Consider the following 13,271-nt stretch of genomic DNA (forward strand, 5'->3'; position numbering starts at 1 on the left):
CACAGGTTGCAAAAACTCATGAAATTCAGCCCCTCTCTCTTGCTTTCCCAGTCAATGGCTTTGGGGAAGTATTCTGTGCATATCCCTGTGTGTTTCACTCTCCTGCCTTTATTCATGACCAGGGCTCCCTCCCCTCTGCAGTATCCATGATCCATTTCTCCCCCAAACCATGTCTCCACAGTTCCTACCTTCCTCAAAGTGGCCTCTTCTCTCTGTCTAGTTGTACCCTTTGTTCTATCAGTCCTCAAGTTGATTTCTTGAGTATTCAGGATAATTTGATAATTATCTGGCTGTGTTTGGGAGACAAGGCAAACCTTGGGTCCTCCTACTATGCAGCCATCTTAGTTACTCCTGTGTTGATTTTATTCTTGAGTATTTTATCTTCTTTGCTGCTATTTTAAATGTGTTCTTCTTCTTTGATATATTCTAATCAGTTATAGTTTGTATATATGAACACTTGATTTTTGTATGTTTAATTTTATATCCTGATATTCTGAGGGTTTTTTTTTTTTATTGCTTGAGTTTGTTTTATCATCATTTGTCTAGTGTTTTCTAGGTATACTGTCATATTATCAACTAACATAGATAGTTTTACATCATCTTTCCCAATTCTTATGTCTAATTGTTTTCTCTTTCTACTTGCATTGGCTAAAACCTCCATGACAATATTAAATAGTAGAGAAGGCAAGAGGTTTTGTTTTTCCTTTGTTCTTGATCTTAGTAGAAATGACTTCAGTGTTTTCTCATTTAGTAAAAACACTTGCTGTAGGAATGAGGGGTGTATACACACACACACACACACACACACACACACATATAATTGAAGTGTACTTGACATATAATATTAGCTTTAGGTGTACAACATAGTGATTTGACAATTATATACATTATAAAATACCACAATAAATGTATTTACCATCTATCATGATGGTTTCTTTTGTTTGTTTTATTTCTTTAGATTCCATATGTAAGTGAAATCATAGGGTATTTCTCTTTCTCTGATTTATTTCACTTAGCAAAATACCTCTGGGTTAATCCATGTTGTCATAAGTGGCAGGATTTCATTCTTTTTTATAGCTCAGTAATATCCCATTGTGTATATATACCACATCTTGATTATCCATTCAACTATCAGTGAGCACTTAGGTTGCTTCCATAGCTTGGCTATTGTAAATAATGCTGCAATAAATGTAAGGGTGCATGTATTTTCCAAATTAGGGTTTTTGTTTTCTTAGGGTAAATATCCAGAATTGAAATTGCTGGATCATATGGTAATTCTATTTGTGATTTTTTTTTCTTTTTGAGGAAACTCTATACTGTTTTTCATAGTGGTTGTACCAACTCATATTTCCACCAACAGTGCTCAAGAGTTCCCTTTTCTCACACACTCAACACTCTTTATTTCCTGTCTTTCTGATACTAGCCATTCTGTGTGGTGTGACTTGATATCTCATTGTCTTGATTTGCATTTCTCTGATGATTATTGAAATTGAGCATCTTTTCATGTGTCTGTTGGCCATCTCTATGTCTTCCTTGGAAGCCTTTCTATTCAAAGCCTCTGCCCATTTTTAATCAGATTATTTGAGTGTGGCTTGTTTGTTTGTTTTGGTGTTGAGTTATAGAAGATTTTTTTATACATTTTGGATATTAGCTCCTTATTAGATATATCATTTGCAAATATCTTCCTTCATTCTGTAGGTTTCCGTTTTGTTTTGTTGATAGTTTTCTTTGATGCACAAAAGCTTTTTAGCTTGATGTATTCCCAATAGTTTATCTTTGCTTTTGTTTCCCTTGCTAGGGGAGGCATATCCAGAAAAAATATTGGTAAGGCTTATGACTACGAGTTTATTGACTATGTTTTGTTTGTTTTTTCTGCCTATGTTTTATTTTAGGAGTTTTATGGGTTCTGGCTTTATAATTAGGCCTTTAATTCATTTTGAGTTTATTTTTATATGTCGTGTAAGAGAGTGACCCAGTTTCGTTTTTTTGCATGTAGCTGTCCAGTATTCTCTGACACTATTTATTGAAGAGACGATCTTTTCCTTATTGCACATTATAGCCTCCTGTGTTGTAGATTAATTGGCCATATAAATGTGGGTTAATTTCTGGGATCTCTATTCTATTCCATCAATCTATGTGTCTATTTTTGTGCCAGTACCATACTGTTTTGATTATGATAGTTTTGTAGTATAGCATGAAATCTAGGACTTTGAAACCTTCACTTTGTTCTTTCTGAAGATAGCTTTGATTATTCCACCTCATTTGTGGCTCCATACAAATTTTAGAATTTTTTGTTCTAGTTCTGTGAAAAATATTATTGGTATTTTGATGGAGACTGCATTGGATCTGTAGATTGCTTTGGGCAATGTGGGGATTTTAACACTATTCTTCCAATCCAGGATGCCTAGGTGGCTCAGTCCATTAAACATCTGCCTTTGGCTCAGGTCATGATCCTAGGGTCCTGGGATTGAGTCCTGCATTGGGCTCTTTGCTCAACAGGGAGCCTGCTTCTCCCTCTGCCTGCCGCTCCTCCTGTTCATGTTCTCTCCCTCTCTCATGTTCTCTCTCTCTCTAAATAAATCTTTTAAAAAAATATTCTTCCAATCCATGAGCATGGTATGTCTTTCCATTTATCTGTGTCATCTTCAATTTCTTTCATCAATATCTTATAGTTTTCAGAGTAAGAGTCTTTTATCTCCTTGGATAAATTTATTCTTTGGTATTTTATTCTTTTTGACACATTTATAAATGAGAGTTAAAAAAATTTTCTATATCTGCCAGTTCATTATTAGTGCATAGAAATGAAATAGATTTCTGTATATTAACTTCATATCCTACAACTTTACTGAATTCATTTATTAGTTCTAATAGTTTTGTTTGTTGTTTTTGGTGGAGTAGTTAGGGCTTTCTATGTATAGTATCATGTTACCTGCAAATACTGACAGTTTTATTACTTCCATACCAATTTGGGTGCCTTTTATTTCTTTCCTTGTCTGATTGTTATGGCTAGGACTTCCAGTACTGTGTTGAATAAAAATGGTGAGAGTGGACATCCTTGTTTTATTCCTGATGTTACAGAAAAAGCTTTAGGGTTTTCACCATTGAGTATGATGTTAGCTTTGGTTACAACGTATATAGACTTTATTATGTTGATGTATGGTCCCTCTAAACCCACTCTGAGTTTTTATCATGAGTGGATGTTGAATTTTGTTAAATGCTTTTCTTTCTTTTTTTTTTTTTTAAGTCTCCAGAACGTCAAAATTTTATTCCTTGATTAGTTCAAATTATTTCATCAGCTGAATTCCTTGAGATGTGTAAGGCAGGTTGGTCCTTTAGAGGAACTGTGGATTGGAAATTCCTATAACTGTAGTGATATGTACACAGCTACATAGCAAAGTACTTCATTATGAAATGAAGAAAACAGATCTGAGGAAAATATATTTTAGAGTTCCAAAGAACTGAAACTGTTATTTTTCAGACTAGGCACTGAAACATTTCCTACAAAAACTTGCCAGAGATTGTCTCTTCGCTGCATAATATTCCATTATCAAGCTGGACTACAGACAACAGCTAACTAGCTCCATCCTCCTGAGAAACACCGTGCATAGGAATGAGACTCTCGCACTGTTCACTGTCTTCCGGAACCCTCTGAATTCGATGTTTTCTGCATATAAAGGCAAAAATTCTTCTGATTCCCACCATCACAGGATCCCAATTATTGTAATGGCATAAGAGAGTCACAATAAAAAATGAAAAAAATACAGGGATAGCACCTGCAAAAAATAACCATGAAAACTGCACCTTTTGCATACACATGTCAGCTATTATGGACAGAGGTATTGTAAGGCTTAGTGCAAGTGTGCCTATCAATGATGAGGTAAGAAAGCAGCCCCACAACCACAGGAACTCTGAGAGAACTGTTCCAATAAGGCCATTAATGATAATGCACATCAATACTACTTTATTGGGAAACTCAAAGTCCTCAAATCCAGTATAATGAAGTAAAAAGAAACCTGGCCATAAGAGCAGCAGATTAAACAGACCTACAAAACCAAAGAACATTGGAATATCCAACTTATCTTCTCTGTCTACTTTTCTCTTAATCATAACAATATAGACAGCATAGACCATGGCTCCAACAAGAGACCAAATGGAACCTATTGTATCTCTTCCAGCAGATTTTTCAGACCCTGACAAGTTCACCAGCACAACACCTCCAATGCTTAAAATTACAGCTAATAGTTTAGAAAGAGTAAATCCATCTCCACTGTTACTTGGAAACATTGCAGCAAGAATTAAGGTAAAAAGTCCAGAAGTTGAGGACAAAATATTAACTATAGCAACTTGTGTGTCTGAAAGTGCTTCTTGATATGACAAATTTGCCAGAAACCACACGAAGCAAAAAAAAAAGCGCTAATTTTTGCTACTTGAGTTGCAGTAAGTTTCCCCACAGTTCTGAATAAGGATTCTTGTTCTTTCACAGTAGGATATGACATGCGAGACAACTTAGCTTCCAATGCATGGCTTGATGGAAGCTGCCGAATCTCCATGATATTACTGAACCTTACACGAGACTTTTTGGGAGTTTCTTCAGTATCAATGTTTGTGTTCTCAGGTTTTTCACTTGGAATATCATGAAATTTCACAGGAACATAAAGAGGTTCACTCAAAGAACTATTCATAGTTGTGTCTGTTGTGCAAGCAGCAAAGTAACCTTCAGCATCTGCAAAAAAAGCAGCATGCTTTCCTCGAAATCCTCTTGTACATTGTTGTCTCCATGGCTTCCAAATAATAAATCCCAAAAGGTATAGAACAAACATAGATGTTTTTGCAAAGGTGCTGAAGAACGGCTTGTTGTACTGAGTAAAAACATACGAAGTAAGTTCTGAGGATGCGACCCATATCACATCAACAAGTAGGAGATTAACAATCCCAAGAGCCATTCGCCTGCACTGAGTGAAACCACTGCTCTGGGAATTCATCCGGTTCATGATAAATACACACACCATTTGCAATCTTACTTTAAAGGCTTTTCTAAGATCTTCAAGAGCAATGCCTGAAACCTTGGCAGATCTGAGTCTAAAAGGAGGTGAAGAATTCAGCGCACCTGGCCTTCCTGCCCCGCGATGGTGTCGTGGAGGCACCATGAGCGGCCTCGGCCCGGACCCGCCGCCGCCCAGCGCCACGGCCGCGGCCTCACAGAGCTGTCGCCGTGCCTGACATTGCGCTGGAGGGAGGGAGGCCCAGCCCCTGAAGCCGCCATGTCCCTCGGGGCGAGGCTGCGGACGCCACCCAGTCCCACTCGGCCCGGGAGGGCGGGCAGCGGGCGAGTGGAACGGACCGCGCAGGCAGCGATGGCCGCGGAGGCCCCAAATGTTTTTCTTTTTTTAAAAAAATTTTCTGTTTGAGTATAGTTGATATACAATGTTACATTAGTTTCAGGTATACAGCATAGTGATTCCACAACTCTATATATGCTATGCTCACCATGGTCTATCTATTATCTGTCACCATACAATACTATTAAAATACCATTGACTATATTCCCTATGCTATATCTTTTATTTCCATGACTTATTCATTTCATAACTGGAAGCCTGTATCTCCCACTCCCCTTCACCCATTTTGCCCTTCTTTTCCCCATCTCAGCCCCTTCCCTCAGGCAGCTATCAATTTATTCTCTCCATTTATAGGTCTTATTCTATTTTGTTTATTCATTTGTTTTGTTTTTAGATTCCACATATAAGTGAAATCACCAGGTATTTGTCTTGTCTTTCTGACTTATTTCACTCAACATAATACCCTCTAGGTCCATCCATGCTGTTGGAAATGGCAGGACTCCTCCTTTTTTATAGCTCTGTAATACTCAATTATATATATGTACCACTTCTTCTTTATCCACTCATATATCAATAGTTGTTTCCTGTCTTGGTTATTGTAAATAAAGCTACAGTAAAAACAAGGGTACATCTTTTCAAATTACTATTTTTTAAAATTTTTATGTTATGTTAATCACCATACATTACATCATTAGTTTTTGATGTAGTGTTCCATGATTCATTGTTTGCATATAACACCCAGTACTCCATGCAAAACATGTCCTCCTTAATACCTGTCACCAGGCTAACCACTCCCCCCACCGCTCTCCCCTCTAGAACCCTCAGTTTGTTTTCACAGTCCATAGTCTCTCATGGTTCATCTCCCCCTCTGATTCCCCCCCCCCCTTCATTCTTCCCCTCCTACTATTTTCTTCTCTTTTTTTTTTTTTAACATATAATGTATTATTTGTTTCAGAGGTACAGGTCTGTGATTCAACAGTCTTACACAATTCACAGCACTCACCATAGCACATACCCTCCCCAATGTCTATCATCCAGCCACCCCACCCCTCCCACCCCCCCACCACTCTAGCAACCCTCAGTTTGTTTCCTGAGATTAAGAATTCCTCATATCAGTGAGATCAAATGATACATGTCTTTCTCTGATTGACTTATTTCACTCAGCATAATACCCTCCAGTTCTATCCACATCATTGCAAATGGCAAGATTTCATTCCTTTTGATGGCTGCATAGTATTTCATTGTATATATATATACCACATCTTCTTTATCCATTCATCTGTAGATGGACATCTTGGCTCTTTCCACAGTTTGGCTATTGTGGACATTGCTGCTATAAACATTGGGGTGCACGTACCTCTTCGGATCCCTACATTTGTATCTTTGGGGTAAATACCCAGTAGTGCAATTGCTGGGTCATAAGGTAGCTCTATTTTCAACTTTTTGAGGAACCTCCATACTGTTTTCCAGAGTGGCTGCACCAGCTTGCATTCCCACCAACAGTGTAGGAGAGTTCCCCTTTCTCCACATCCCTGCCAACATCTGTTGTTTCCTGACTTGTTAATTTTAGCCATTCTGACTAGTGTGAGGTGATACCTCATTGAGGTTTTGATTTGGATTTCCCTGATGCCGAGCGATGTTGAGCACTTTTTCATGTGTCTGTTGGCCATTTGGAGGTCTTCTTTGGAGAAATGTCTGTTCATGTTTTCTTCCCACTTCTTGACTGGATTATTTGATTTTTGATGTTGAGTTTGAGAAGTTCTTTATAGATCTTGGATACTAGCACTTTATCTGATATGTCATTTGCAAGTATCTTCTCCCATTCCATAGGTTGCCTTTTAGTTTTGTTGACTGTTTACATTGTTTCTTTTGTTATGCAGAAGCTTTTTATCTTGATGAAGTCCCAATAGTTCATTTTTGCTTTTGTTTTCCTTGCCTTTGGAGATGTGTCCAGAAGTTGCTGGGACCGAGGTTGGAGAGGTTGCTGCCTGTGTTCTCCTCTAGGATTTTGATGGATTCCTGTCTCACATTGAGGTCTTTCATCCATTTTGAGCTTATCTTTGTGTATGGTATAAGAAAATGGTCTAGTTTCATTCTTCTACATGTGGCTGTCCAATTTTCCCAACACCATTTGTTGAAGAGACTGACTTATTTCCATTGGATATTCTTTCCTGCTTTGTTGAAGATTAGTTGACCATAGAGTTGAGGGTCCATTTCTGGGTTCTCTGTTCTGATCCATTGATCTCTGTATCTGTTTTTTTGCCAGTACCATACTGTTTTGATGATTACAGCTTTGTGATAGAGCTTGAAGTCCAGCATTGTGATGCCACCAGCTTTGGTTTTCTTTTTCAATATTCCTTTAGCTATTCAGAGTCTTTTCTGGCTCCATACAAATTTTAGGATTATTTGTTCGAGCTCTGTGAAAAATGTTGATGGTATTTTGATAGGGATTGCATTGAATGTGTAGATTGCTCTAGGTAGCACAGATATTTTAACAATATTTATTCTTCTAATCCATGAGGATGGAATATCAATCCATTTCTTTGTCTTCCTCAATTTCTTTCTTAAGTGTTCTATAGCTTTTAGAGTACAGATCCTTTACCTCTTTGGCTAGGTTTTTTTCCCAGGTATCTTATGGTTTTGGGTGCAGTTGTAAATGGGATCAGTTCCTTGATTTCTCTTTCTTCTGTCTCATTGGTAGTATATAGAAATGCAACTGATTTCTGTGCATTGATTTTGTATCCTGCCACATTGCTGAATTCCTGTACGAGTTCTAGAAATTTTGGGGTGGAGTCTTTTGGGTTTTCCACATACAGTATCATGTCATCTGCAAAGAGAGAGAGTTTGACTACTTCCTTGCCAATTTGGAAGCCTTTTATTTCTTTTTGTTGTCTGATTGCTGAGGCTAGGACTTCTAGTACTATGTTGAACAACAGTGGTGAGAGTGGGCATCTCTGTCATGTTCCCGATCTTAAGGGGAAAGTTCTCCGTTTTTCCCCATTGAGAATGATATTTGCTGTGGGCTTTTCATATATGGCTTTTATGATATTGAGGTATTTTCCCTCTATCCCTAAAGTGTGGAGAGTTTTCTCAAAGGATGCTGTACTTTGTCAAATGCTTTTTCTGCATCTACTGAGAGGATCATATGGTTCTTGTCCTTTCTTTTATTAATATGGTGTATCACATTGATTGATTTGCGAATGTTAAACCACCCTTGCAGCCCAGGAATAAATCCCACTTGGTCGTGGTGAATAATCCTTTTAATGTACTGTTGGATCCTATTGGCTAGTATCTTGGTGAGAACTTTTGCATTCATGTTCATCAGGGATATTAGTTTAAAATTCTCTTTTTTGGTGGAGTCTTTGTCTGGTGTAGGGATCAAGGTAATGCTGGCCTCATAGAATGAGTTTGGAAGTTTTCCTTCCATTTCTATTTTTTGAAACAGCCTCAGAAGAATAGGTATTAGTTCTTTAAATGTTTAGTAGAATTCTCCTGGGAAGCCATCTAGCCCTGGACTCTTGTGTGTTGGGAGATTTTTGATTACTGCTTCAATTTCCTTGCTGGTTATGGGTCTGTTCAGATTTTCTATTTCTTCCTGTTTCAGTTTTGGTAGTTTATAGGTCTCTAGGAACTTAGCCATTTCTTCCAGCTTGCCTAATTTGTTGACATATACTTGCTCATAATATGTTCTTAAAGTTGTTTATATTTCCTTGGTGTTGGTCATGATCTCTCCTCTTTCATCATGATTTTATTTATTTGGGTCATTTCTCTTTTCTTTTTGGTAAGTCTGGCCAGGGGTTTATCAATCTTATTAATTCTTTCAAAGAACCAGCTTCTGGTTTCATTGATCTGTTCTGTTCTTTTGGTTTGTATTTCATTGATTCTGCTCTAATCTTTATTATTTCTCTTCTGCTGGTTTTGGGCTTTATTTGCTGTTCTTTCTCCAGCTCCCTTAGGTATAAGGTTCAGTTGTGTATTTGAGACCTTTCTTGTTTCTTGAGAAAGGCTTGTGTTGCTATATACTTCCTTCTTAGGACTGCCTTTGCTGCATGCCAAAGGGATTGAACAGTTGTGTTTTCATTTTCATTTGTTTCCATGAATTTATAAAATTCTTCTTTAATTTCCTGGTTGACCCATTCATTCTTTAGTAGGATGCTCTTTAACCTCCAAGTATTTGTGTTCCTGACAAATTTCCTCTTGCGATTGAGTTCAAGTTTTAAAGCACTGTGGTCTGAAAATATGCAGGAAATGATCCCAATCTTTTGGTACCGGTTGAGACCTGATTTGTGACCCAGTATGGGATCTATTCTAGGGAATGTTCCATGTGCACTCGAGAAGAATGTGTATTCTGTTGCTTTAAGATGGAATGCTCTGTGAAGTTCATCTGGTCCAGTGTGTTATTCAAAGCCCTCATTTCCTTGTTGATCTCCTGCTTAGATGATCTGTCCATTGCTGTGAGTAGGGTGTTAAAGTCCCCTACTATTATTGTATTATCATCAATGTGTTTCTTTAATTTTGTTGTTAATTGGTTTATATAATTGGCTGCTCCCATGTTAGGAGAATAAATATTTATAATTGTTAGATCTTCTTGTTGGATAGACTCTTTTAGTATGATATAGTGTCCCTCTTCATCACTTACTACAGGCTTTGGTTTGAAATCTAATTTGTCTCATATAAGGATTGCCACCCTAGCCTTCTTTTGATGTCCATTAGCATGATAAATGGTTCTCCACCCCCTCACTTTCAATCTGGTGGTGTCCTTGAGTCTAAAATGAGTCTCTTGTAGACAGCATATGGATGGGTCTTGCTTTTTTTTAAAAATCTAATCTGATCCCTGTATCTTTTGATTGGAGCATTTAGCCCATTTATATACAGGGTAACTATTGAAAGATATTAATTTACTGTCCTTGTATTACCTGTCAAGTCCCTGTTTCTGTATATTGTCTGTTTCTTTCTGGTCTGTGTTACTTTTGAGCTTTCTCTTTGCTTAGAGGATCCCCTTTAATATTTCTTTCAGGGCTGGTTTAGTGATCACAAATTCTTTTAGTTTCTGTTTGTCCTGGAAGTTTTTTATCTCTCCTTCCATTCTGAATGACATCCTTGCTGGATAAAGTATTCTTGGCTGCATGTTTTTCTCATTTAGTACCCTGAATATATCATGCCAGCCCTTTCTGGCTTGCCAGGTCTCTGTGGATATGTCTGCTGCCAGTCTAATGTTCCTACCCTTGTACATTAAGGACTTCTTGTCTTGAGCTGCTTTCAGGTTTTTCTCTTTCTCAGAAATTTGCAAACTTCACTATTATATGTCAGGGTGTTGATCTCTTTTTATTGATTTTGAGGGGGGATTCCCTGTACCTCCAGGACTTGAATGCCTGTTTCCTTCCCCAGATTAGGGAAGTTCTCAGCTATGATTTGTTCAAATATACCTTCTGTCCCTCTATTTCTTTCTTCTTCTGGGACCCCAATAACACGAATATTTTTTCTCTTTATGGTATTGCTGATTTCTCAAAGCCTCCCCTTAAGGACCATGGTTTTTCCCTCTTTATCTCAGCTGCCTTCCTTTGCATCATTTTGTCTTCTATGTCACTGACTCTCTCTTCTGCCTCATTTACCCTAGCTGTTAAAGCATCCATTTTAGACTGCACCTCCATTAAAGCATTTTTAATTTTGGCCTGATTAGATTTTATTTCTGCACTAAGAGATTCTCTGGGGTCTATTATGCTTTTTTCAAGCCCAACTAGTAACTTTATAATCGTTATTCTGAATTCTAGTTCTGACATTTTACTTACATCCATATCAATTAGATCTATGGCAGAGCATATTACCTTTGGTTCTTTCTTTCACTATGAATTTCTCCTTCTAGTGAATTTCTCTTCTTTCTTTTGCTGTGAATTTCTCCTTCTTTGTCCAGAGGAGAATAGATGAATGAGAGAACAAAATCAAAAATATCAACCATGACCCCAGCGAAGAACACACTAGACAAATCTGAAGAGGTCAGAAACCAAAAAAGAAAAGAAAAAAGAAAGAAAGAAAGAGAATAGTTGAAAAGGGAAAAGAAAGGAAAAAAAATTTTAAACTGAAAGTCTAAAGACTCATGAGAAAAAAACCCCTCCAATTCTATATACTATTTTCCCCTAGCACAAGAGTTTTTCAGTTTTGAGTGTACCATAAACTTGGTATTTGACTGATGTTCCTGCTGGTCTTCTGGGGCAGGGACCTGTTGCACTGATTCTCAGGTGTATTTGCCTGGGTGGAGTTGCACCACCACTTGCCAGGGGGCCAGGCTCAGTGTAAGCTGCATCAGGTTGCTCTATGTGGCATTTATTCCCTGAAGGCTTTTTGTGTCACTTTAGAGGATGGAAAAAAAAAAGTAAAAATGGTGGTGCCCCAATCTCCAGCCCCAGAGCTAAACAATTGCTGCTCCCACTCTTCAGTGCACCCTCAGGGAGAAGTAGTCAATCCCTTTTGTGTATGAGCAGACTTCAGTGCACACCCCTACCAATGGGAGGGGGTGGTCTCACCATGGGCCTGTGGCTCTCTGGGCCCCTGCTCAGGAAGTGGTTGCCTGATGGTTCAAGCACCCATACCACTCCTCCCAGGGAAAGGAGCAGGGTCTCCCAGCACTTGTCACTTGCTGGGCCCCTGCTTGGAGAGCAGTCACCTGATAATGCTGCTGCAGTTCGTGGTTTGTGGCAACAACTAGCTGAGAGGCCATTCTGGGGCTTGCTAATTATAGCCGGCCTCTCAAATCCAATGCTTGGGAACTCTGCTGCACTCAAGTACCCCCATTCTTTCTGTGACCCTGGGGATCCTGAGTCCACACTGTCCCACCTAAGATTCTGCCCCTTTTCACCACCTGGCACCTTTCAGGCAGGGATGTCCCTCACAGGAGCAGACTTCTAAAAGTTCCTATTTTGCACTCTGCTGCTATATCACTTTTGGATAGCCAGCTTACCGAGACTCCCTCCCCCCAGTTTATCTTCTGATATAGCCCCTCAAATTCACATCTCTGCACCTCCTACCTTGCAAAAAGTGGTGGCTTTTCTATTTGTAGAATTGCAGCAATTCTTTTCTTAGATCTGAGGTTGAATTCATAGGTGTTCAGAATGATTTGATGGGTAACTAACTGAATTCAAAGGACCAGAAACATGGGTCTGCTATTCTTTCACCATCTTCCCTCCAATCCCAATTTCTGGGTATTTTGTATTCTATGCAACTTTACTGAATTTATTTATTAATCTGGTAGATTTTTGGCTGAGTCTTAAGGGTTTTCTATGTATAGTATCATGTCATCTGCAAATAGTAACAGTTCAATTTCTTCCTTACTGATATGAATGCCTCTTATTTCTTTTTCTTGTCCAATTGCTATGGCTAGGACTTGCAGTACTATGTTGAATAAGTGGCAAGAGTGGACATCCTTTTCTTGTTCCTAATCTTAGAGGAAAAGATCTCAGTTTTTCACCATTGAGTATGACGTTAGCTGTGGATTTGTCATATATGGCCTTCATTATGTTAAGTTATGTTCCCTCTAAATCCACTTTGTTGGGTTTTTATCATAAATAAATGTTGAATTTTATCAATGCATTTTTTTCCATGTATTGAGACAATCATAGTTTTTATCCTTTATTTTTGTTAATGTGGTCTAACAATTTGATAAGATCTGTGGGTACTGAACCATTCTTGCATCCCTGGAATAAATCCCAGTTGATCATGGTGAATGACCCTTTTAGTGTATGGTGGAATTTGGTTTGCTAATATTTTGTTAGGCATTTTGTATCTATGTTCATCAGGGATATTGGGCTATAATTTTCTTGTGTGGTATGTTTGTTTGGTTTTGATATCAGCATAATACTGGTCTTGTAGAATGAATTTGGAAGCCTTTCTTTTTCTTCTTCTTCTTCTTCTTCTTCTTCTTCTTCTTCTTCTTCTTCT

General features: G+C 38.2%; 1 protein-coding gene across 1 annotated transcript; it reads right to left on the reverse strand.

Annotated features, from left to right (window-relative positions):
- Window positions 1-3,273: 3,273 nt before the first annotated feature.
- LOC116639263 (solute carrier family 35 member F5-like) lies at window positions 3,274-5,197 on the reverse strand. The gene is given in 2 exon segments (XM_032415466.1): window positions 3,274-4,410; window positions 4,413-5,197. Coding segments are annotated over 2 exon segments (1,575 nt in total). The 5' UTR covers window positions 5,148-5,197; the 3' UTR covers window positions 3,274-3,570.
- Between the last annotated feature and the right edge of the window lie 8,074 nt (window positions 5,198-13,271).

The sequence above is a fragment of the Phoca vitulina genome, unplaced genomic scaffold (genome assembly GCF_004348235.1).
Source record: "Phoca vitulina isolate PV1807 unplaced genomic scaffold, GSC_HSeal_1.0 scaffold2, whole genome shotgun sequence".
In the NCBI taxonomy this organism is placed as follows: domain Eukaryota; kingdom Metazoa; phylum Chordata; class Mammalia; order Carnivora; family Phocidae; genus Phoca; species Phoca vitulina.